The sequence below is a fragment of the Delphinus delphis genome, chromosome 2 (genome assembly GCF_949987515.2).
Source record: "Delphinus delphis chromosome 2, mDelDel1.2, whole genome shotgun sequence".
In the NCBI taxonomy this organism is placed as follows: Eukaryota; Metazoa; Chordata; class Mammalia; order Artiodactyla; family Delphinidae; genus Delphinus; species Delphinus delphis.
In genome coordinates this window covers 14,618,675-14,644,940 of record NC_082684.1, presented here as the reverse complement: position 1 = coordinate 14,644,940, position 26,266 = coordinate 14,618,675, and the positions used below count along the sequence as shown (strand labels likewise).

The 26,266-nt window shown below is 43.8% G+C and overlaps 1 protein-coding gene across 2 annotated transcripts in view; it reads right to left on the bottom strand.

Annotated features, from left to right (window-relative positions):
- The window catches only part of EFCAB11 (EF-hand calcium binding domain 11), a 187,380-nt gene that overhangs the window by 4,688 nt on the left and 156,426 nt on the right, over positions 1-26,266 (bottom strand). The window contains exon 7 of one of the 2 annotated variants that reach the window (XM_060004063.1): positions 16,712-17,104. The exons of the other annotated variant lie outside the window; for it this stretch is intronic. Coding sequence (XP_059860046.1) covers positions 17,089-17,104 — 16 coding nt within the window. The 3' untranslated portion in view covers positions 16,712-17,088. Of the gene's footprint in view, positions 1-16,711; positions 17,105-26,266 lie in introns of those variants that run through there. 2 annotated transcript variants of the gene reach the window in all.

Sequence of the window (26,266 nt, the reverse complement as noted above, 5' to 3'; positions counted from 1 at the left end):
TGTAACAGTAGCATAACTAAAGGAAATGAAACATGAGTCAAATGGAATGGAGACTAGTTCATAAGGAATTATTCATTACGAAAATGGCAGCTTTTGCCCTAATCATCCCTCTAGAGATCTATGACTTAGGGCTCTCTTGTTTTCTCTCTCTCTCTTCTTTTTCTTTCTTTTTTTTTTTTTGGACTACCAGCTCTCCAGGTCATCGTATCTTCCAAACAATCTGTTCCTCAGTAGTATGGGCTGAGTGTGGAGTGACCCTCACCCTGAGTAACGGGTGTTATGGGCTGAATTTCATCCTCCCACAATTCCTATGTTAAAGTCCTAACTCCCAGTACCTCAGAACAGGACTGTACCTGAAGACAGGGTCTTTAAAGAGGTAATTAACTAAAATGAGGTCATCAGGGTGGGCTGTAATCCAATATATGACTGGTTTCCTTATAAGAAGAGGAAATTTGGACACAGACACACACATAGGGATGACCATGTGAAGACACAGGGAGAAGGTGGCCATCTACAAGCCAAGGAGAGAGGCCTCAGAGGAAACCAACCCTGCCGACACCCTGACTTCAGACTTCTAGTCTCCAGAGTTGTGAGAAAATACATTTCTGTTGTTTAAGCCTCCCCAGACCGTGGTACTTTGTTATGGCAGCCTGAGCTGACCAGTACAATGGGACAAAAGAAGTAGGGCCAAGGATACGATGTATTTTCCATGGAAGAGCCTTACCCTGAACCTTTTCTCTCATTCTAATAGACCTACCTCATAGACTTGTTTGTTCTGTCATCATGAGCAACAACAAAAACAAAATTTATTTTACTTCTCTGAGGTTGAGTCCCCTCATTTCAAAACTGGGAGGGAAAGTCTCAAATTATTGCTCTGGAAGTAGATTTTCTTTTTTTTTTTTCTTTATACATTTATTTATTTATTTTTGGCTGCATTGGGGCTTTGTTGCTGTGTGCAGGTATTCTCTAGTTGCAGTGAGCGGGGGCTACCCTTCGTTGCAGTGCGTGGGTTTCTCATTGTGGTGGCTTCTCTTGTTGCAGAGCATGGGTTCTAGGCATGCGGGCTTCAGTAGTTGTGGCGTGTAGGCTCAGTAGTTGTGGCTCACAGGCTCAGTTGCTCCACGGCATGTGGGATCTTCCCGGACCAGGGCTCGAACCCATGTCCCCTGCATTGGCAGGTGGATTCTTAACCACTGTGCCACCAGGGAAGTCTCCTAGATTTTCAACAAATTAACACGAACTTGTCTCTTTCCCCTCTTCCATTCCCTATACAGTCATAAAATACTATGGCTTCCCAAATATTTTTTTCGTCAAAATATCCTATTAAGGTTTGAATTTAGTCTGGTTTAATCACTCACTATGTGACTTTGGATAAGTACTGAAACTTACTGATCCTCATAACCTGCTTCACAAAGTTATGAAAATAAAAATTCAAGTGACAATTATTTAAGGCTTCTTAGCAGAGTTCCTGGTACATGGTATGAGTTCCGTGAAGGTTGCTTTCCTCCTTCTAAAAGCATGAGCCCAGCTTCCCTGGTGGCGCAGTGGTTGAGGGTCCACCTGCCGATGCAGGGGACACAGGTTCGTGCTGCGGTCCGGGAAGATCCCACATGCCGTGGAGTGGCTGGGCCCGTGAGCCATGGCCGCTGAGCCTGCGCGTCTAGAGCCTGTGCTCCGCAACGGGAGAGGCCACAACAGTAAGAGGCCCGTGTACCGCAAAAAAAAAGCATGAGCCTGTTATCTACCAGCAGAGAAACGTTTATTGCATTTCATTGATATTATACTTGTTTTATTTATTTATGCCCCTCTTCACTCTAAAAGGAATTTATCACTTCAGGAAAATATCTCCAGGATAAATTAGCCTTCATAAGGGAAAAATAGTATGGGGTGGTAGACAAGGCCATGGACCACATTTTTATAATGAACTCAGAAGGAAGTTCAGAGGGCTGATCCTTAAAGCATCCTGTAGTTGCATGACCTCAAAATGCAGTGGGAAGGAGTAATGCTTTGCTAGGAAGGTAGAGGTGAAATGAAGTCTTGCTTTGCAGCTCCTTTATGGTTGGACTTCACCCCAAAATAAATGTAAAGTATCTTTAGGAATGGATGAGTTGGTCTTCCCTTTTGCTTTTTTAACCTCTTTAAAATTTAAATATATAAAAACTACAAAGACTATAACAACCAAACTCCCATATTATACTACCTAGAATTAGAAACCATTCACATCTCACCATATTTGCTTCCAATATTTTTAATTTTTTTTTAATCGGGATAGAGTTGCTTTACAATGTTGTGTTAGTTTGTGCTGTACAGCAAAGTGAATCAGCTACATGTATATATATATCCCCTCCTTTTTGGATTTCCTTCCCATTTAGGTCCCCACAGAGCACGGAATACAGTTCCCTGTGCTATACAGCAGGTTCTCATTAGCTATCTATTTTATACATATTAGTGTACATATGGCAATCCCTATCTCCCAGTTCATCCCACCCCCTTTTCCCCCCTTGGTGTCCATACATTTGCTCTCTATGTCCACTTCCAATATTTTTTAAAGAAGTCATGTTTAACCAACTGATATGGCTAAAGTCACGTTTAACCAACTGATATGGAGGCAACCTCCAGTGCCTTTGAATTGATCCTTCCAGAACACTGAAATGTTTATACATATACAAAAGTTATTTGTGTAGGTCTGTGTGTGTGTTTCATGCCCGTAGTGGTGAGTGGTAGCATGGTACATACTATTTTGCTAATCAACAAAGATTTTGCAACTATTTTTCAACTCCACATTGTTTTCTGAGTTGCAGCTGCAGTGTTAGATGTGTATCTCACCCATTCCTCATGGGGGCTGTTTTATGGGATGTATTGTGTGCCCCCAAAACTCGTATGTTAAAGTCCTAACCCTCAGTGCCTCAGAATGTGACTATTTGGACATAGGGTCTTTAAAGAGGTAATTAGGTTAAAATGGGGCCATTAGGGTGGGCCCTGATCTAATATGATTAGCCCTTATGGAAGAGGAGATTAGGACACAGACACACAGAAAGAAGACCATGTGAGAACACAGTGAATACAGCCATTTGTAAGCCAAGAAGAGAGGTCTCAGAAGAAACCAACCCTGCTGACACCTGGGTCTCAGACTTCTAGGCTCCAGAGTTGTGAGAAAATAGATTTCTGCTTTCTGCTTAAGCCACCTGATCTGTGGTACTTTGTCATGGCAGCCCGAGCAAACTAATACAGGCAGCGAAGTATTGCACAGAATACACAGCCTACAGTGTTTTTAGCCATTCCCCCGCTGGTGGACATTTAGATGGAAAAGCATAAGTATGCATCCTTGAACATGGCTCCTTGTGCAGGAGTATCTCTAGAGTAATACCTAGAAAGGAAATTGCTGGGTTATACAGGAGGCACATTTGCAAACTTTCAAGATGCTGTCAAATTGCTCTCTGAAGCATGTGTCAATTTACACTCGCACTGACAGTGAATGAGAGGACCAGTTAATTCCCTCACATCTTAGCCAACATTTAGTATCCTCAGACTTAAAAATTTTGTGCCAATGTGATTGGCAAAAAAAGTGTTTTCTTAATTGCACTTCCCTAATTATATATGAAGTTGACTATCTTTTCATACATGCATTGCCCATTCTTATTTCTTCTTCTATAAATTCTCAGCTCATATCCTTTGCATGTTTTCACTTTGGGTTCTATGTCTTTTTCTACCTGACTTGTGGGAATTATATACATTTTAGATAATAATCCTCTGTCTGCTAGCTGTTTTATAAATCCTTCTCCCAGGCTACCACTTGTCTTTTAATCTTGTTCATGGTGTTATTATTTATTTATTTATATTTTGCGGTACGCGGGCCTCTCACTGTTGCGGCCTCTCCCGTTGCGGAGCACAGGCTCCGGACGCGCAGGCTCAGCGGCCATGGCTCACGGGCCTAGCTGCTCCGTGGCATGTGGGATCTTCCCGGACCGGGGCACGAACCCGTGTCCCCTGCATCGGCAGGCGGACAGTCAACCACTGCACCACCAGGGAAGCCCCCCATGGTGTTATTTTGGCAAAAGTTTTCTAATTAGGTGTAATCAGGTGTACCTATTTATACTTTGTCTTTTCTGTGTCATCTAAAAAAAACAAACAAACCTTTCCTCTCCAAAATTCATAATTTATTTTCTCACAATTCTGGTTTTTTCTTATGTTTTCTTCTAATAGTTCTAGAGCATTTTCACCATGTTTAGATCTTCAGTACATCTTTATTTCTGTGATTGGGATAGGTAGGACTTTCTAATTATTTCCCCTTTGAGAGTCAACTGTCCCAACACCATCTACTGAAACAGCAGATACTTACTCTAAAAAAAAAAATCTCAGTAAAGCACCCACAGACCGTCTCATTTTAAGTAGCGTAATTTTCTGATAACTCCTCCAAAATGTATTAGGAGGAAAACGTGCCCCTAGGTAAGTAAATAAGCTGACCTAAATGGGTATTTGGATATGAGCCAAGCAAATGCTAGAAGTTGTCTGCCAAAAATGGTTTTGATGTTGGAAGGGTTGATGTCAAGCCCTTCTTCCTGACAGTCACTGGATAGTGGGACCAGGTGTCTCTCCGAGGCCATTCCGAGTGTGCAATGATTAAACCATCAGTGGCATTTAGAAGGCTTGTCCTTCCATTGTCCCTGGCAAGGGGATGTGCCTCCTGCCCACCAGAACAGTGACCCCTGCATGGAAATCTCTGGAAGGACATGCTGAAGCCAGCTACAGTATTGTCTCTGGAGATGGGGGATGCGTGTTTGTGGGGAGGCTGATTTTTTGACTGAATTCCCGCCTTTTTCTTTTGGACCATATGCATGTATTACCCACTCAAAATAAGAATTTCTTTTTAAAGCTAAAAAAGAAAAAAAGGCAATATGTCACTAAGACACTAAGTAAAACCAAGAGAAAACATCCCTGTGCTATTCTGTCTAAAAAAAAGAAACATAGATTGATGAGAATTTTGGAGAGAAGTAATTCAAATAGAAATTACACTTCACCTTAATTATTTGAATAATTTAGACCATTGGTTTTCAGATATTTCTTAGCCACAAAAACCTTTGTTCAAACTAGACCTTTCTCGGGACTTCCTTGGTGGTCCAGTGGTTAAGAGTCTGCCTTCCAGTGCAGGGGATGCGGGTTCGATCCCTGGTTGGGGAACTAAGATCCCACATGCCGCGGGGCAACTAAGCCTGTGTGCCACAACTAGAGAGCCCGTGTGCCACAACTACAGAGCCCACGCACCACAGCTAGAGAGAAGCTCGCGTGCCACAACGAAGACCCAACGCAGCCAAAAACAAACAAAAACAAAAAAAAGCCAACTAGACCTTTCTCAGAAGACCAATATATAAAATTGATGAAAATAAAGCAGTCTTGTTTAAAATGAGGATCCCCACTGAGGGTCTTTGAGGGGGCTCTGTGGGCCGCCCCCCCCCCAGGGCTCTTTAGAGAGCCCACGCACCACAGCTAGAGAGAAGCTCGCGTGCCACAACGAAGACCCAACGCAGCCAAAAACAAACAAAAACAAAAAAAAGCCAACTAGACCTTTCTCAGAAGACCAATATATAAAATTGATGAAAATAAAGCAGTCTTGTTTAAAATGAGGATCCCCACTGAGGGTCTTTGAGGGGGCTCTGTGGGCCCCCCCCACCAGGGCTCTTTAGAGTACACTGAAAAGCCTCCTTTAAAGTCAAGGCATTTGAGAATTAGAGATAAGTTATATAATTCTCTTTTTCACTTTCTTCGTGTAGTAATTCTATTTCGTCTCTAAAATTCACAGTGTTATGTGTTCGTAATTCTGTAAACATTTCTTGAGTACATCTACTGTTTTCCAGGCCCTGGGATAGGCACCCAGGAAGAGGAGGTGGCATGGAGATGGTGAGGCCTGAGAAAAAATTTGAAGTGTGAGGAGGAGACAGCTGAAAGCCAGGGAGGGCATGCCAGCCCCAGGAGACTGCAGGGGAAAGCAGCAAGGAAGCAGGCTGGCAGATTAGAGGCGTGGCGGGGCGGCACAGCGTGGGGAGATGCACAGGGCATTTGTTGGTGGTGGCAGGTGCTGAAACTGGAGAGGCAGGGAGGACTGAGTTACTATGTGCCTGGCGGACCTTTCTAAGTTTGGACTTGGAAGGCCACGAGGAAGCGATTGAAGGGTTTTAAGCAGGAGATTGACACAGTCATATTTGTGCTTTGGAAGGATCACTCTGGCCCAAGTGAGCATTGAAAGGGCACGTGATTAAGGCAGGGAGACTGGGTAGGAGATCGTTGCAGATATCCAGTGAAGAGATGCTGTTGGACTGACCTGAAGCCGAGTTACAGAGATGAAACAGAAGGGGGCTGACTAAGAAAAGATGAGTTGGATGTTGTACAGAGGAGGAAAACAGAAGTGCCTAGAGGATTCCTGGAGTTTGTGTTTGTATAACCGAAATGGGTTGGACAACCAGTGCCATTCAACACAGCAAGAGAGATGGGAGAAAGGATGATGAGTTCCAATGGGGGCGGGTCTTGTTTGAAGTACCTGTGAGATATCAAAGTGGAGATGCCCAGTAGGCAACCAGATATCCAGTCCTGAAGTTCAGAGGAGACATCTGGGATGGAGGGGACAACTTGGGAGCCACCCTGAGCACGACGATAATGGTAGGTCAAGAAGGTGGTTAAAATCCTTGCGAGACTGGAAAGAGTACAGAGAGTAGAGTCCCAAGAAGGCAAGGGAAGAGGACCCTAGGAAGTAGACTGAGATGGCTCAGCACAGAGGAAGAGAATCAGGGAGAGTGGGGTTCAAAGAAACAAGGGAGAAAGTTTTGAGATAAGGAGGATTTATGAGGAGGTTCAAATGCTGTGTTGAGAAGAAGAAATGAAAGAATTGTGATGATGAGAGAAGCGTGAGCTGCCTTGAGGTGAACGTGCTCTATGATTCTGGGGAGCCACACACAGAACGACCGGGTGGAGGATTAGCGACTCTAACCACACAGTAGGAACACCTGGGGACTTTTTTTTAAATAATAAATCCTGGGTCATAGATTTCATTGGTCTGAGGTGGAGCCTGGGCCAGAATACATTTTTAAAGCTCCGCAAGAGAGCCTAGTGTGTGGCCACAGTTGGGAACCACTGTTCCAGTTACGCCCTATTTGAGCCACGGAGGATTGAAACGGGCTCCTCTGGGAGAGGTCAGGTGACCTGCACGTTGATCTGTGTTGTTGGGATGCACAGGAAATGGAGTCCAGCCAATTACAATGCATCTGTGTGGACCCATGTCTTTTTGGTAGGGACAGGTCCTGAAATTGGGGGAATACCATAGATGAATCCTCCATTGCTGGTGAAGGGAATTTTGCTGGCTTTCCCAGAATGTAAGAGATCTGTCCCCAAATCAGGCCCAGTTTATACCCACCAAACGTCTTTCTGGTTAATAATTAAGCTTTACCTGGTAATTTAAAGATTACACGTATTTTTCAAAATTTGAAAGGAATGCGTATATAAGGATAAAAAGATACTACAGCAGTAACATTCTTTCCCCTCAGATCATCTCTATCCACAGCTACAGCCCAAAGCCAACCACTGGGCCATTTCTGTCTATGTGTCTGGTGGCTACCCCATAACTGTAAATAACATGCTTACCTCTCTCTTTCCTAATTTATCAACACTCTACCTTACCTATCAATAACAGAAGATGAGAGTTTACTTACTCTGCTTTTACTGCCCCTTCTCCCTTCCAAAGTTTGGTAGTCTCAGTATTATTTTTAATTCTTCTTTGGGTTACTTTCATAAAAGTATACTTTAGTGTATTTAAAATTCTATTTCTCATTCCATGAACTTGACACAGTATTTCTTAACTCCACACAGTGTGAGATGAAGATATCAGCTCCCCCGCTTTCCTCTTTCAACTTCTGTCAGTTTGATCTATGCATTTCCATTGTTCTGATTGACAGCATTACATTCTGTTCTGTAACCATAAGTCCTCTCTGCTTGGTCTGCCGGTTAATTCTGAGTTGAAAACCAAAAAACTGCATTTGAATTATTTTGAGTAGGGCTTCCCTGGTGGCGCAGTGGTTAAGAATCCGCCTGCAGGGGACACGGGTTCAAGCCCTGGTTTGGGAAGATCCCACGTGCCATGGAGCAACTAAGCCCATGTGCCACAACTACTGAGCCTGCACTCTAGAGCCCGCGAGCCACAGCTACTGAGCCCACGTTGCACAACTACTGAAGCCCGCGTGCCTAGAGCCCATGCTCCACAACAAGAGAAGCCACCGCAATGAGAAGCCCACGCAGCGCAACGAAGAGTAGCCCCCGCTCGCCGCAACTAGAGAAAGCCCGCGTGCAGCAACAAAGACCCAATGCAGCCAAAAATAAATTAAAAAACAAAATTATTTTGAGTAGGTAGATGCTGTTCCCTGGAGAGCCAAGGACTGTGTCAGCACCACATTTCTTCTTTTTGGGTCCAATGCCACAACTCTTGGGTGACTTAGGGAGAGTGTTCCCAGTTGCTTGTTCTGATTCTCTTTTATTACACTCCATCAATGACTCAAAATCATGGTTCATTTTAGTTTGCCTCTTTTTGGATCATGCTTTTCTTGTATCTCTTTTCCTAGACTTCTCTTTTTTCTTGTTGAGAAAAGAAACATATTCTGTCTTCGTCATGTCACAAACATTTCTGGCATCTTACTCATCCCATCTCTGGAAGAAGAATAATTGAATGCCTTCAATTTTTCTTCTTACAGAGAGATTTCTTGGAGCCCAATTACTTCCTGCTTCAACTTGAACCTGGGAAAAGGGGTGTTAGAGATAAAGAACACAAATATTTTGATCACTGCAAAAGGATGGTCTCATTGTAAACAAATCAATTTGCTGTGTATTCATTAGTCTTGTCTGAATTTAGTTAGTGTGACCTTGTCACGGAGATGCCAATTATCTATGGACACATAAAGAAAATTCAGGTTCTGGGTCTCAGAGATTAAGTATCTGAAGGTAGTCACTCAGCCACCCCAAGAGTCACACCACAATCAGCCAAAATCCTTCAGTGCACTTGTAGTGGATGCTGTGATGTGTTGCCAAGACGTCCAAAGGACTAAGGCACTCCGCCCCTTGCCTCAATTCAAGACATCTCTGAAGGGCCGTCCCACGTTCAGAGTTCCCCATGGGATGGGCTGAGGCCTCTTTTGCAACTGCTTTGAACTTCAACTTCTTTTACTGTCCAATCCTTCCTTCACTCTCCTACAGGTGTTGTTCCCACAAGTGCTCCCCAATAAATATCTGTCTCAAAGTCTGTTTTCTGAGGAACTGAACCTACAATCCTACTTTTCTCTCATACATAAACAAACAATAATATAATAAACAACAAATATAAACAAACAAACAAGAAGGTTAATTTCTTATGGGGATATTGGGTTATTGTGGGAGGGGGTTGTTTTCTAGGCAGGAGATGGGATGAGGGGTGGGATTCAGTTTCAGGAGAGCCAGGAGGGGCTGGGATCCAGGACATCAAGGGATGGGAACAGGAACTAAGCTTCATCAGAGACAGGAAGGGAGGACAGTCAGGTGCTGAAGATGTTTAAAGGGATTGGAATGGGGGAGCAAGTTGAGGACGTGGTAATGATGGTTGTGACTCTGAATTTGCTTGAGGAGAAGAGCACTCTATCTCTAACTTCAGTTCTTCCTCCTATTATACCTGTACCTAGAGACCCTGACCGGAGGCGGAGTGGGGGTGGGGATATGGGATGGGCGTGGACCTGAACTCCTCCCCCATGATGGTGCCCTGTCTAGATACTGCCAATGCCCTCCCTCAGGAGTCTGGTCCCTCTCTCTGCCGTGCCCTCCATCTCTCCAGACATAGGCCAGGGCCCTCTTTGGATGAAAGAGATCCCCCATTAGATCCCATCAGGGTCCTCTTTGGATGGAAAAGATATACGCACATCCCAGTACCAGGCCATGGATGGGATTTTCAGTATCACTTCCTGCCTGGACCATTGCCTCACCTCCCCCCACCTCCCCATTAAATTGTTCAAATTGTACTTGAACTTGACCTGCTTCTCAGCTTCCCACCAATGATGAGGGTGAACAAAATCTTCTCCTCCCCACAAAGACTGATCTGGTAAAAACGAAATTCTGAGGGAATCCATATTTTTTTCATTCAAAATGAGAACTTGAATCCCAAGGGAAAACGTGCAGCCTTGGAGCTTAGATCACCAGCTTTGAGAGGGGAGGGGCCTCTCAGCTCAGAGAACACGCACCACAGTCTCTGTCCCGCCTCTTGCCAGCTGGGTGACTTGGGCCAATAACTTACTGTCTCTGACCCTCAGTTTCCACATCTGTAAAACTGTCATAAGAACAGCAGGTACCGCGCGGAGCTTGGAAAGATTTTATGGAAAATTAAATGAGACAACCACGCAGATCTGCTGGCACACTGCCTAGCACATGGTAAGCACAAAGTAAATATTACCTATGATTGTGATTATGATTACTGAATTTTAAATATCAGTAGATTGGCACTGATTTTTAGTTGCTAAAATGCTACTACCCGGGCCTTTGCGAGAAGTAGCTGTACAGAGTCAGCTTTCTGTTTTGTTCTGATATGTTGTCTAATCCCTTGTTTCTCCTTCCCCTTCGAGGTTCCAGCTGTGGAGGTCCCAGTATGCCTTAAATCCGAGGAGGTGTCACGTGTAAATCAAAATCAAGTCTGTTTCTCTTTGGTAAATACTTACACTGCCCCACGCAAATGCCTGCCTACTCCATGTGGCAGATTCATCTTTCCAAACCGTCAACTCGGAGATTGGTCTATCAGCCCACACACATCCGTGGCGTGGATGTCACATCTTGGGTGGTACTCGAAGGCCTGACCAGGTGGAGAACTTGTCCTTTGGGGACAAGTTTTCATTCTCCCTCTACCTGCTCTTTCTTTCCTACACGTGGATTTCTTTCTGTCATCTTATTTTCTCTTTGTCATCTTTGTTTTCTTTTTCTACACAAGTGTGTGTGTGTGTGTGTGTGTGTGTGCGCGCGCGTGTGCATGTGTGTGTGTTTACATATTAAATAAGTAACATATGCTTAATTTAGAAAACACAGAAAAGCAAAGAGATGGGGCAAAGTGTAATCCCACCACCTTGGGTGTGTATCCTTCCAGAACACCCAGACATGCATACAATTTTTGTTTCCATGAAAATAAAATCATATAGGCTAGACCAATTGTTCTCCATCAGGGAGATTTTTGTCCTCCTCTCAGAGGACATTTGGCAACGTCTGGAGACATTTCCGTTGTCAAAACTGAGGCAAGTGGTGCTACTGGCATCTAGGGTAGAGGCCAAGGATGCCGCTACACATCCTACAACGCACAGGACAGCCCCACAGCAACTGACTGTCTAGCCCCAAAGGTCAAGAGGGCCAAGGTTAAGGGACACTGGTCTGGACCAGGGTTTGGCAGATTAAAGCCCCTGCTGGTTAGCTGCCTGATTTTATAAATAAACTTTTATTGGAACACAAGACGTCCATCCATTTACATGTTTTCTCTGGAGGCTTTTGCCTTAAACAGCAGCTGCGTAGTTGTTACAGGGACTGTGTGGACTGCAAAGCCTAAAATAGATGTGAACCACACATGAAATTTTAAGTTTTTCTGGTATCCAGAGTTTTTTAAAGTACAAAGACAACTCAATAGCAAAAGAAACAACCCGACTAAAAAATGGACCAAGGATCTGAATAGACAGTTTTCCAAAGAAGACATAAAAATGACCAACAGGGACATGAAAATGTGCTCAACGTTAACCACCAGGGAAATGCAAATCAAAACCACAATGAGGTATCACCTCACACCTGTTAGGATAACTATAATGAAAAAGAAAACGTAAGTGTTGGTGAGGGTATGGAGAAAAGGGAAACTTGTGCCCTGTTAGTGGGCATGAAATTGATGCAGCCACTATGGAAAACAGTACGGAGGTTCCTCAAAAAGTTAAAAATAGAACTACCATATGATCCAGCAATCCCTCTTCTAAACTTATATAATAGGAAATGAAACCATTGGTACTTCAAGGAGATATCTGTGCTCTCACATTCATTGCAGCATTATTCACGATAGCTAAAATATGGAAGCAATCCAAATGTCCATTGACAGATGAATGGATAAAGAAATTGTAGTATATATAGGTAATGGACTATTATCCAGCCTTAAAAAAATGAGACCTTGCCATTTACAACAACATGGATGAACCTGGAAGACATTTTGCTAAGTGAAATAATCCAGACCCCAAAAGAAAAATACTGCACAAACTTATTTATATGCAGAATCTAAAAGAAGTCGAATACATAGATGCAGGGAGTACAACGGTAGTTACCAAGGGTGGGGAGATGGGGGAAATGGGGAGATGTCGGTGAGCGGGTACAAAGTTGCAGTTGTGTAGGATGAATGAAGTTAGAGATCTAATGTACAGTATGATGACTATAGTTAATAATGCTGTACTGTGTACTGGAAATTTGTCAAGAGAATAGATTTGTATTTTCATCACACAAAGAAATTATGTGAGGAGATGGATACGTTAATTAGCTTGACTGTAGTAATCGTTTCACTCTGTTTATGTGTCAAAACATTATGTTGTATACCTTAAACATATACAATTGTTCTTTTTAAAAATAAAAGTAAATAAATATTTAAAATGTACGAAGAGGCAGGTGAAATAAATTTGAATAGCATGTCCAAAATATTATCATTTCAACATTGCAGTCAATGTAAAAATTGTTAATGAGATATTCTATATCCTTTTTTTCCATACTAAGCCTTTACTTACAGCACATCTCAATTCAGACTAGTCACATTTCAAGTGCTTATGTGGCTCTCGGCGACTGTACCAGACAACACAGGACTGCACTATTACAAGCTACAGCGTTTACTTAATATAAAGGTCCTTTCTTGTCCACGCTACATTTTTATATCACTTTTAAATGGCTCAATTTATTTAAAAGATCCCCATCTTTTGGATATTTATATTGCTTCCTAGTTTCATAATTATAAACCATGCTGCCATCAACATTCTTACATTAAAACGTTATACCCCATCTTTAATTATTTCCTTAGGATAAATTCCCACATGTGGGTCAAAGAGCACACATCTGTGCTCAAATTTTTAAGCCTTTTAAAATATATTGTTTAATAATAATACCTCTCCTGACAAGGTTGTTATGAGGATTAAGCGAGCTAGTACATGTAAACCAATTTCATTAATTAAAGTAAGGTTAGTAAGACTTCAAATAGTAGTGCCTCGCACATAAAAGCCTTCTATAAATGTCCTCTATTATTATGACCAGTACTACGTCTGAATGCGTCTCCAGCACTGTTATACTAATTTATACCCCAGTTAACAATGTCCACGAACGCCTGATTGCAGTGCTCTCTCTCCAATACCATTATATTTATAGCTCTTACAAGTTTCATATGCTTCTTATTATAGTTGGTTTAATCTGACTGTAGTTCATTAGTTTTCTTAGACTTAATTTTTCTTGGATAGGCCTGTCACAACCTCAGTCTATATCCATGTATCTACCGATACTATATAAAATAGTTCAACTATATAGATACACATATATCTAGTTGGACAATTTTTCATTGAACTGTGTAGGACAATAAATGACCATTTGTATCAGTCAGTTTTCATTTGGTTATGTTGTTGTAACAAACAACCCTAACATTTCAGGGGCTTACAACAACAAATATGTATTTCTCACTCTCATTCCATGTGAGAACTTGGGCTGAAAGAGCAGTGCCTATTGGGGTTATGCCTGTCTAATGGCAGACAGAGAGGAATAAATGATCAAGAGTAAGAGTGAAGTCTGCTATAACCTCTACCCTTACCTGTCACTCAATCTCTCCTGCTCGCATTTCATTTTGCCCATGACAAAGCAAGTCATGGCACCAAGCCCAATATCAAGGGGGTGGAGAAGTATGCTCCAACCATAAGAGACACTGCAAGTCACATGGCAATGGGCGGGGATTGAAAGGGTGAGCAAATGATTGAGGACTAATACGATCCACCCCACCAGTCAAATCAATCCAGTTAAGTTAAACTGGTTATGTGGCTCCACCCACCTGAAGTCAGGAATCCATTAGGACTCATTGAAGTCCCACAGGAGTGCTGTGGCCCCTGCCCCCTAAGGGGACAGATAACAGACGCTGAGCTTCTGAACTGCTTCCAAGGTGCTCTAAGGACAAACTGATCCAGAGGGGCTAAGCTTAAAGCAAATATGGCTACATCTCCACTCCCTGCATGAAGGTACAATCAATGAAAAGAGCTTTGTACCTAAAGAAATCATTTCATCATCAAACAACTAGGAAATGAGAAATCCCTGGATGCCCTTGCAGCCATCAAACAAACTAAAGGTACCTCGATTCTCTAGGAAAGACAGTCTGGCAGTCTCCTCAGAACAGGGGAGAGTGGTATTCGTATCCTGGCTGCATCACCTGTATGATCAATGGTTCTATCATCATCATCATCACCATCATCACTGCCACAATCACCACCTTTTAAGGTCCAGTCAGCTGCCACACTCCTGAAGCCAGCCAATAGCACCCCAGTTGGCCAAAGGGGCATCTCCATCCCAGATAACTGACCCCTGTCCTAAAGAAATGAGCCACAGGCTCTGGTTGCCTGATTAATTGGAAAATCACTAAGCTATTTGAAACTGCATAAAAATGTATCTGTAAAATCCTAACACTAGATGGTTTCGGAAATAATAAGTGTGCAGTAAAATCACAAGCCTGTTCCACTGCAAACGCAAAAGGCGGCGTTCCAGAAATATGAGAAATGAAAAGGAGAAATGCCTGTTTCCTATGGTAAGTCACTTCATATCTGAATCATTTATTTATATAACAAGTCTTTCTGGACTGATTAAGGGAACTGCCAATTACACTCACCATCCTTTCTTCAGGTTACAGAGAAGCACGACGTTTCTTCTTGCTTTACATGAGAGTGCCTGGGCTGGAGATGTGTGTCCTGGCAACCAAACTCTTCCCCATGTTTGTCAGCCTCTGGAAGGATTCAGTGCTCAGAGGGAAGCACTTCTCATCCCGAACCAATGGCAGAGGAGAGAAAAACAACAGGGTCCTTTCCATCCCACAGTGCTACTGAGCTTGCCTGAGCCTTTGAAAATGGCCAGAAAAGAAAGTACAGTATTTTCTTCTTTATGCATTTTTAAGCTCTAAGTCTTTCAAGGCCCAGTTCAAATCCCACCTCTGCTGTGAAGCCTTTCCAAATTCCCCCCAGTGAGCATGATTTTCCATCTTCTGAACCCCAACTTATATTTCCTGACTTTACCCCCTCTTCGGCACTGTCTTCGCTCCTGGTAATGGTGGTTAACTTCTCAAGTAGACTGTTGCAGGTAGTGATTTTACAGATTCATTCCAATCTCCTTCTGGGTTTCAGAGCAATGAGTTCAGGGGTGAGCCTGTGATCCCAGCAGGACCATCCAGCACTTGTTCTGCGTAATTAAAAATATATGTTGGAAGACAGAAGCTCCTGTCTTGTGCTGGGTCATGAGCTATAAGGAGATTTTAAGCCTGGAATTTCTGAAGGCCATCTTCCCTGGACTTCTGCAGAAAGCCCAGACTGAGAGATGGAGAGCCCTAATGACATCGTTTGAACCCCTAGATCCAGCTATGCCTGCAATTCTTACCCCAGACTTCCCAATTACGTGAGCAAATATACTCGTTTTGCTGCTTCAGTGGATTTGAGTTGACTCTTATCATCTGCAAGCTAAGTGACTAATCTGTTCACTCAGAACTCAAGAAAAAGGATGCTTAAAGATTCTCTGGACCACAAAGCCTCCAGAATCTTTCCGTCTTGCTGCTCTGCTCTTGTCCTTACGCGGCTGAAGCTGACTGCCCCCACCTCTGGGTTCCAGCTGGAAATGGGTAGAGCACACGGAGGAGTGCACAGCCAGTGTCTGAAGGCCCGGCTCGGGAGCTGGCACAACTGCCTCCCTCAGAGCCCTATGGTCAGTACTTAATGTCACAGCTACACCTGCAGGGGCCTCTGGGACGTGTAGTCCATCCAGGCAGCTGTGTGTCCAGCCATGACTCTATTCCTGAAGGAAAGAACAGATGTGGATGCACAACTCTCCGTCTAAAGCACACCAGCTGCTTGCAGATTAAAACAGTTGAAATGCCAAGTCTCCTTGAAGTGCATTCAAGGTTGGGAGTGAGGTGGGGAAAAGCCACATCCTAAGTAAAAAGTGCTGGTGAGCGGAGCTCCACGTGGTCCACCGCGGAGGTGTGTTACCAGGGCAACTGCGCTAAGCGGGAACCACATTTCCTAGCGTGCCGCTCCCCATGTGGCTCCGCGCCGGGCTTGGCCACGAGAGAAGTGAGCATGAGGTCCAGAAGGTGGCGGTGAAGCAGCAGCCGTTACACTCTGAAGGTCGGTGCAGGGCACCCCGCATTGCCGCAGCTCGCGGGCCGCAGCTCTTCTGCTGCTCACCTGTTGCAGGGGGCAGCGGCCTGCAGCCTCTCAGCCAATGCCCAACCTCCTCTTTCAGATTTTCCAAGTCCTCGGCCAAGTACAAGCGTTGCTGCACAGCACAGGACGCCAGCAGCTTCCGTGGGTCACCCTGCATGGAGCTTGGACACTGTGGGAGACAAACATGGGCTCCAGCCGGCCTCGCAGGTCCCAGCCTTTCTTTACCTTAACCTTGAGGTTTCTCAGCCTCAGCACTGATGCTGTTTTAAGCCAGATGATTCTTTGTTGTGTGGGGCTGTCCTGTGCATTGTGGGGTGTTCAGCAGCATCCCTGGCCTCTGCCCGCTAGATGCTGGTAGCGACACTCATGGCAGTTGTGGGAACCCAAACTGTCTCTAGGCTTTGCTGAATGTCTCCTGGGGGGCAGATCACCCCGGGTTGAGACCACTGTCGTCATATCCATGTTTCCTTCCCAATTTCCGGCCTTGTGACCTACAGCAACTTCAGGCCCACTTTCACACGCAGAGGCGTATGACTCAGAGACTCCTTGAGACCTCGCCGCCAGCTCCCACGGTCACAGTCTAACCCCACAGTCAGTCCCTTATCTTGTGTTCCTCAGGGCTGTTCCGCTCAGGGCTGCATTATGACGTTCATGTGCCCCTTCCTCTATAAAAAAATAAAAGATGATATGCAAAGGCTATTTTGGTATAAAAACAAATACTATGTAGGCTGGATTTATTATTAGATATTCATTTTTATACTCATTTTAACTAAAATTAGAGCTTTTGTGGGCCCCTGCAAGGAAGGGGGAGCCCTAAGCATTGTGTCTTTGATAGAGGAGTTGGCCCTGGGCCTGCTTCTTCCCCTGGAGCCTAACAGGTGCTCTCACTTCCCACAATTATCTTCTTTGTAATCAGAACAAAAACACATGCAGCAGTGATTTGCTTCTTTCAAGACCAGCCTGACTTTAGGGGAGGAACTCCAAGTACTTGAGGCTGCAGTCAATGGGAGCAGAGCAAAATTGGGCGAGGGCCCTCCATGAGTCTGCCTCTTAGCCCACTAACTGGACCAATAGAAGTGACGGATGCGATTTAGGGAATTCGGGGCAAAAGATGAGTGTGAAATAGAACTCCCTTTTAAAAGCACATCAAGGAAAACACGTGTGTCTCAAGGTGAAATTGTAGACATGTGTTTGCTATGTATTTTCCATTAGATTGTTAATAATCGGATATAAATCATCTAGTGCAATCAGATGGACCAATCCTGGGGTCCCTTTCCCCCACCAGTGACGGCTGTTTCTGATTAGCACAGAGCCCCCTGCCCTGACGAACAATGGTCTCCTCTCGGGCCGTGGAGGACAGGAAATTAAGCCATCAGGCATCTTGCCCATTATTCTCACGCTATCCTCAAGCTGTAAATCCATCAAATATGAAAGGCAGAAATATAAATTGGGGCCAAATTGGAGGAAGTTGGAGATGCAGTTTTATTCCACACGTCTCTCAGAAAGTTTGTCCACAAATGTTCAGTATTCACTCTGGAATTAAAATACCCGCTTTACAGCAGATGTTTTATAGACGGGCACCACTGTAGATGGTAAGAAGTTTGTATCAGAGCACCAAATATTTCCTTTAGCAAGAACTCTGCTTTTATCTATGGAAATATCAGGAAATCATTTTGAGTCGAACAACCAAAATAAAGGCAGTGGAGTTTGAGATAAATGTTAGGAAAATTGCGTAAAACATTATATCAAAACCCTTGGCACTGTCAAAAAGATTTCTGAATCCAATAAGTAGCTGAAGAAGAGAATTCAATTCCATTTTTCACTTTGTCTGCCAATTTTATAGCACTTCATTTAAAATGGAATCTCTAAAGAATCAATTCAAATTAGTTTTACAGTTTTCCCCCAAAGAATCTGCTTTAAAATAAATTGAATTGGAGCATGTGACATAATATGTGAGCATAAAATTCATGTTAACTAGTCTGACGGAAAAAAGTTCTCATAATAAGGAAACAAATAATCACACATGACTGAGCTAAAAATAGTCTTTAGATTGTCAGTTTCAAAATTGAACAAAAATAGGGAGAGTTGTTATAATAATGATATGGCACATTTCCTCCTAATGAAATGGCCTTGAATTCTGTAATAAATTACAGAAAGAGAATCCTCTGGGCAAAAAGAAAAATACCAGACATGAGTTGCTGTCATAAATAGAGTGACAGCAATGCAAATACCTTCCAGCTGGGACTGAGCAGCCTCTGCTGGAGGCTTCATTACTGAAGCCAGAGCTGAGCTGGGGTGAACAATATACTGAAGATGATCCTTCATCATCTGTGGCCCCCAGTTTATAAAACAGCTTCTGCTGCTGTATTTGCTTTGTTTTGATCAGGTATATTGAGTATAAATATTTATTTGAAATCTCTTTATAAAGTTTATTAGGAGTCTTAGGCTCCTTGAGAATAGGGACAATAGCTTATGTGACTTGGTAACCACCCGTACCTATCACAGCATCTGACACGTGGTAGGAATCCCATATGTGTCTGAGGGAGGAACATAAGAATGAATAAATCAATGAATCAATTTAGCATTAAAATCACATTAAACTTAGTTATTACACCTTAAAAAAATTTTACAGTTAAGTTAGGAAATGTACTGTTAGGTTAATTAAGGAGGGGACAGTTGGGTTGTGGTGATTTTTTTTTTCCTCTGTTGAAACCAAGAAACAAATACTTAGGTTTGTCACTGAATAAGGCTTGATGGAGATTCTTTTTTTTAATTTAATTTTTTAATGTATTTTATTAAAGGATAGTTGATTTACAGTGTTGTGTTAGTTTCTGGTATACAGCAAAGTGATTCAGTTATACATATATATAATAGTTTACATCTGCTAATCCCAAACTCCCACTCCATCCCCCCCTCACCCTTCCTTGGCAACCACAAGTCTGTTCTCTACGTCTGTGAGTCTCTTTCTGTTTTGTAGATAATTTCATATTTTAGACTCCACATATGTGATATCATATGGTATTTGTTCTTTTTCTGACTTACTTCACTTAGTATGATAATCTCTACGTCCATCCATGTTGCTGCAAATGGCATTATTCCATTCTTTTTTATGGCTGAGTAGTATTCCATTGTATATATGTACCACATCTTCTTTATCCATTCATCTGTTGATGGGCACTTGGGTTGTTTCCATGTCTTGGCTATTGTGAATAGTGCTGCTATGAACATTGGGGTGCATGTATCTTTTTGAGATGTAGTTTGGTCTGGATATATGCCCAGGAGTGAAATTGCTGGATCATATGGCAACTCTATTTTTAGTTTTTTGAGGAATCTCCATACTGTTTTCCATAGTGGCTGCACCAGTTTACATTCCCACCAATAGTGTAGGAGGGTTCCCTTTCCTCCACACCCTCTCCAGCATTTGTTATTTGTAGACTTTTTTTTTTTTGCGGTACGCAGGCCGCTCACTGTTGTGGCCTCTCCCGCTGCAGAGCACAGGCTCCGGACGCGCAGGCTCAGCGGCCATGGCTCACAGGCCCAGCCGCTCCGCGGCATGTGGGATCTTCCCGGACCAGGGCATGAACCCGTGTCCCCTGCATCGGCAGGCAGACTCTCAACCACTGCACCACCAGGGAAGCGCCCCTGTAGACTTCTAAATGATGGCTATTCTGACCAGTGTGAGGTGGTACCTTGTAGATTTGATTTGCATTTTTCTAATAATTAGCGATGTTGAGCATCTTTTCATGTGCCTATTGACCATTTGTATGTCTTCTTTGGAGAAATGTCTATTTAGATATTGATGGAGATTCTTTAAGGCCCTGCCTGAAAGTAACCATATAGGAGAAGTTTAACTTAGTGGGACCCAATATCTTGGAATTTAACTATGTCTTGAAGTATGGGCCAGTCCCTCTTTCCACAATACCCATTTGAGCTTCCTTGCTTTTCCACCTTACCTATCCTTCCATTCTTCAATCCATCCATGCATCAGTCTATAGCCATCTATCTGATCATCTGTCCATCAAATACTTAGGGATACAGTGATGAACAATAATAAGAGCTAACATTTACTGAGTACTTACTCTATGTCAAACACTGTTATTAACACTTTATGCTAATTAACTCATTTAATCATCCATCATCCGCTTCTATGAAGGATGTACCATCATATTCCACACTTAACATTCAAAGCAACTCAGGTGCAGCGAGATGAAACACCCTGTCCAAGATCACGTCACTAGGAAGTAGGGGAGACGAGATGTGAACCCAGAGGGTCTGGCTCTAGAGCTACCACTTTGCTGCACTAATCAGGCAGAAATGCTCTTGACCTTCACAAGCTTTATGTTCTAGTGGGAGAAACAGAATTTAAACACATAATTATGTAATTTTAACCATTAACAACTGCTTCGAAGAAAAAGTACAGGCGTTACAAGAGTATATAAAAGGGACATGTAGCCCAGTCTGAGGAATTCAGGAAGGCCTTGCTGCTGAGGAAGTTGACCCTTGGGTTGAGCCATGAAGGGTGGGTAGGTGGTGAGGCATAAGCAGGAAAGAGTGTTCAAGGCAGAACAGCATGTGCAGGGGAAAGAGGTGTCTGTGCTGGGGACCCATGGGGCCTTTGGTGTCTACTGATGTCAATATGATCAAAGGTCAATTCTAACATGAGCCTCTTCTGATGCTCTCCATCCCACTGACTTGCAACCTAAGTAACCCAGTTATAGAAGGCAGACATCTCTAGTTAAGGAGACAGCCTTGTCACCTTCTCCCTCACCCAGTGCCCAGCATATCCACTCTTGCCATCCAGTGCCACCAAATTTAACCCACTGTCCCCATGGATCTATCAGATCCACTTGTTTCTTTCTGATCCCACCCCACCTCCTGAATACAAGCCACTTTCATTTATTACTTGGATGTCTGCAGCATTCTCCTGTATCCAACACTCTTCCAGAAAGCACTCCAGAACCCCTCACATCCGTTGTCCACCTGCAGCCAGACTGATAATTTCCAAAGGCAAATCTGGTCATTCCTCCTCTGCCCTCACTAGAAACCTCCGATGGTCTCCCATTGCTCTCGAGAAAAAGACAAAATTCCCTGCCCTGGTTTAGAGGGCCCTGCATGGCCTGGCTGTCCCCACTGACAATGTCAGTGTCATCCTAGCCCCATGCCGTGTCTCACAGCTCCTCAGCCACCATGGTTGCCTCCCCCTTGGTCTCTGCTTCCTGCCACGCCCCTCCCACCGGGAGGCTTGGCAGTGCCCTTCCCTCTTCCTGGAATGCCCTTCCCCTCCACTGTGTTTAGTTAGCTCTTAATCATCCTTTAGATTCCCATTTAATCCTCAGCAAGCCCACCCTATGTCCCTGCTTGGGTACCCATTAATATCTGACCCTTCCCCATTAACATCTCCATCTGAACCAGATTACTCTCTGTTATGGCTGAATCGTGTCCCCCAAAATTCATATGTTGAAGCTCTAACTCCCAGTACTCAGAATGTGACTGTTTGGAGATAGGGCCTTTAAAGAGGTGATTAAGTTAAAATGAGGCTGTTACGGTAGACCCTAATCCAATCTGACTGCTGTCCTTGTAAGAAGAGGAGATTTGGACACAGACATGCACGCACACAGAGGAAAGACCATGTGAGGACATGATGAGAAGTCTGCCATCTGCAAGCCAAGGACAGAGGCCTCAGATGAAACTAAATCTGCTAAAACCTTGATCTTGGACTTCTAGTCTCCGGAATTGTGAGGCAATAAATCCCTGCTTTTTAAGCCACCCGGTTTGCAGTATTTTGTTATGGCAGCCTGAGCAGACTAACCCTTTCTTTCATAGAAACTGTCATAGTTAAAGTTAGTTGTCAAAATTAGTTGCAACTTAACTTTCATTTCATTATTTGATTGCTATCTCTCTGATAAGAATGCAAGCTCTGTAAGGACAGGAACTGGGTCTGGTTTTGCCCACCATGGTATCGCCAGAGCCTGGCACAGTGCCTGGCATATAGTAGGTGCTCAGTAAATACTTGGGGCATGAATGAATGAACAGACAAGTAAAAACATATGAGTGAGTGGATGAACACACATGGAGAAGAAACAGTTATTACACAGTGGTTTTACCTTTGGAAAGATTCACTTTGGGCCTGGGCTGTGTCTGGAAGCAAGGGCACCTTGTCCTGGCTAATATGAGTATTAACATGAATTTATGTAATTTCACTAGATACAGCAAATTCCTGGAATTTCAAGTTTTTACTCCCTCAGAGCAACACTGTTCAGTGAAATTTAATCTCATGGATTTTATTTTTAAAGAGGCAAATAACTCTAGGGTAAAAAAAAAGATAATTCTAAGAGACATAAATCCAGCATCCTTGCAATTGGAAGAAAATATCTTGTTTGTATCAAACCATGATACAAACGGCATGCTTGATTTCCGCTTGGAAAATGTCCTTGATGGTTTCCACGGGACAATGACACAGTGAGAGCACCGTGGAATCACCACACAGGAGGGAGGGTGGGACACATGTGAGAATTTCTGCTGCAGTTTTAAGAGGAGTCTTCTTTTCTGAGAAACTCATTATTCACTTAATTATTCATTCTGTTTATTTACTGTAGAGTTATTACACATAAATATGGTGCAAATCCCTGGAATCCTCAAACACCAGATGCCAGTTTCCCTCTGCAGTCCCAAAAGACATAGCCAAGCCATCACTGTGAGAATTAAAACAACAACAACTAAAACCCAATTAAAATTGTGCCAGCATGTTCATTTCCAAAATAAAAACCCTGGGAATGAATAAGCTTTTAGTCACTCCCCTGACTGCTTCTGCAAAAGAACAAACACAAAAAACTTTAAACTAAAACTGGCATATAATTAGTATTTAAATCACAGTTACAATGAACCTCGTATCTGCACAGAAAGGGCATTGACTAAGTCAACGTCGTATTATTTCTCCCATTTTCAAAAATCACGTGATTGAAGAAAACGGCATTTTGCTTTTCAGAATTTCTATGTGTCTGGCCAAAGCCCAACGATGGTGGAGGAAGAAGCCAAGATGGCGACATGAAGTTTGGGGTCTTGGAATCCACAGGTTACACAACCTCTTCCTCCTCATGATGTGAGGGGGCCTCACACCCAGGTGCATCTCACCCACCTGAGTATAAGACTGGGCACAGGAGGGGATGAACACGCAGCCCATGTTCTTGGAACAAAGGCCAACAGAGCACAGAGGAGGCCTGTCTCCTTCAAGAAATTGTTGGGAGTGCAGAGAGAACCACACGACTGAGGGCAGTGCAGGGCTGACCGCTGGGCTGGAGGACGTGTGTGGGTGTGGGGAAGAAGGAGAGGTCGGGGGTGTGTGTGTGTACGTGTTTACAAGTCACCAATCCTCAGGTGATACTGGCTCCACGAAGAACCAGGTGGACTTTCTGATGAGCGTGTGACTGTGGTCACCTCCATTGGAGAGTCGCAGAGTGATAGGAGATCTGTCTGGCCTGCTACGCCCATACCAAATCACAGTCTGCCCAGGGGGTCACTGTGAGACCCGAGGTAACCTTGGAGGTGCAGGCAAATGAGTGCGTTAGTGGAAATACGTGAAGCTCTTCTGGATAGGCCAGAGGCCTGCAGTGCCTCCCCTAACCCGGAGCTCAGACCTGAAAGGCCAGGGGTCTCCATTCTCAGCGTTGTGGTTATAAGGGCGGGCTCAGAAGACAGGCTGTGCAGGTTCAAATCCCAGGTCTGCCACTGACCTTCACTCCTCTGTGCTTATTCCCCATCTTGACAATAAGGATAATGCCTCTGTCTTAGAGTTGCCACAAGAATTATCTGTGATAGTGCGTGTGAAGTGCTGACAGCAGTGTCAGCCAATGGCAGGCACATACTAAACACTGGTTTCTACCATCGATGCTGGTAAATTCCAGTCCGTGTGGCAATTTATCACAGGGCTGAGCTTTGTGGTAACACTGTTGTTTTCTACTTTGTATTTCCAAGGCAGCTGATAAACTGTTTGTTTCACTCCTGAGCAACAAGCACTCCTATTCCTGGCACCTCAGATTAAAATAAATTCATTGCCTCCTGTCTCACAATGCCCATGGCCATTTTTGTTACCTGTTGCAAATATTTTCTAGTCACGTAGCCTAATCTGGGGCCTTTTTGCTGAGAAGGCAAAAACATTTTCTAATCTTTTTGGCAACCACAGTGTAAAGTATCAGGTCCATAAAAACACAAAAGGTCTTCATTACTAATATATGGAATAGGAACTCTGTATAATATTTCATTATTGCTTTCTTATTAACATAACATTAATAATCTGTAGCTGCTTTCACAATTCCTGGGCATGAAAGCCTGGTATATTAAGTTATGGCTAAGATTAGATATATTAAAGTTACCTCCATGATACCATGAAAGAAACATGATAGAGCTGAGAAAATCAATTTAAATTAAAATAAAATCATTCTGTCTTATGCTTCAGTTTTCAAGGCAGCTGCTCTTAGATCAGCTCTGACGTGACCTCACTATCTGAGGTCTGAAGTTAAGTGGGTGCACCCAGGCCTTTCCTTCCGGGTGTTCCAAGTCGACTTGCTCAGTGTCTTCACTTGGGTGGGGCAGGGATGCAAGGGGAGATGAGGAAGCAGGGGCAGAGGGAGTGGAAGGTTAAGTGTGTGGCTTATGAGTTTACAGTCACACCACTAGTCAAGTTAGGTACCAGGGACGGTAAGATGGCAGCAGGTTCATAAGACATAAAAACATCGAACTGGAAGATCGCTTAGAGACAGCTAATCAATCATTTCCCAAAGTATAATCCATGGAACATTAGTTCTTTAAGACGGCTCTCTCTATATCCTCACATGCACATAAACACACACACACACACACACACACACACACATACACAAACACAGAATTACATGGTCCATCAAATAAGTCTGAGAATCTCTGCATTGTACCCATTCCTTGGAGTGCCATAACGGACTTCCGCATTTTAAAGTTTCTGTGAACTCCTACAGTAAGAAAACACCCATTTGTCATCTTTGACCAAGTATTTCCCCAGCTTCCCTGGGCACGGCACCCTTTGTTCATATAACACTTATTTACGTCTAACAGGCAATGAGCAATCTTATCTAAGTCAACCTCCTCCTTGAAATTGATGAGGAAGAGGAAACTGAGGCCCAAGGAAAGTGTTTGACTTGCCAAGGAGCATAATTCAAACACTGAGTGGAGAGGGGAATTCACACCTTCGGATTCTTAGCTCTGCCTCTCAGAGAAACTTCCCTCTCATTCATCAACGTATGCAAACCTGTCATGCGCAGGCACGGTGCCAGACACTAAAGACGCAAAGATAAAAAATGGTCCTGGGGGCTTCCCTGGTGGCGCAGTGGTTGAGAATCTGCCTGCCAATGCAGGGGACACGGGTTCAAGCCCTGGTCTGGGAGGATCCCACATGCTGCGGAGCAACTAGGCCCGTGAGCCACAACTACTGAGCCTGCGTGTCTGGAGCCTCTTCTCCGCAACGAGAGGCCGCGATGGTGAGAGGCCCGCGCACCGCGATGAAGAGTGGCCCCCACTTGCCACAACTAGAGAAAGCCCTCGCACAGAAACGAAGACCCAACACAGCAAAAATAAATTAATTAATTAATAGACTCCTACCCCCAACATCTTCTTAAAAAAAAGAAAAGGTCCTGGCTTCAGGAAGCTCACAGTCCAAAGCTGGAGGCGGAACTGGAAGTGTACCGACCACACTACCATGTGAGGAGAGCTCAGAAGTGACTGCTGTGGGAGTGGGTCCAGAAGAAAGTATGACTCATCTCCTAAGGGGTTAGGAGTTAGTTGTCACACAGGACGTGAGG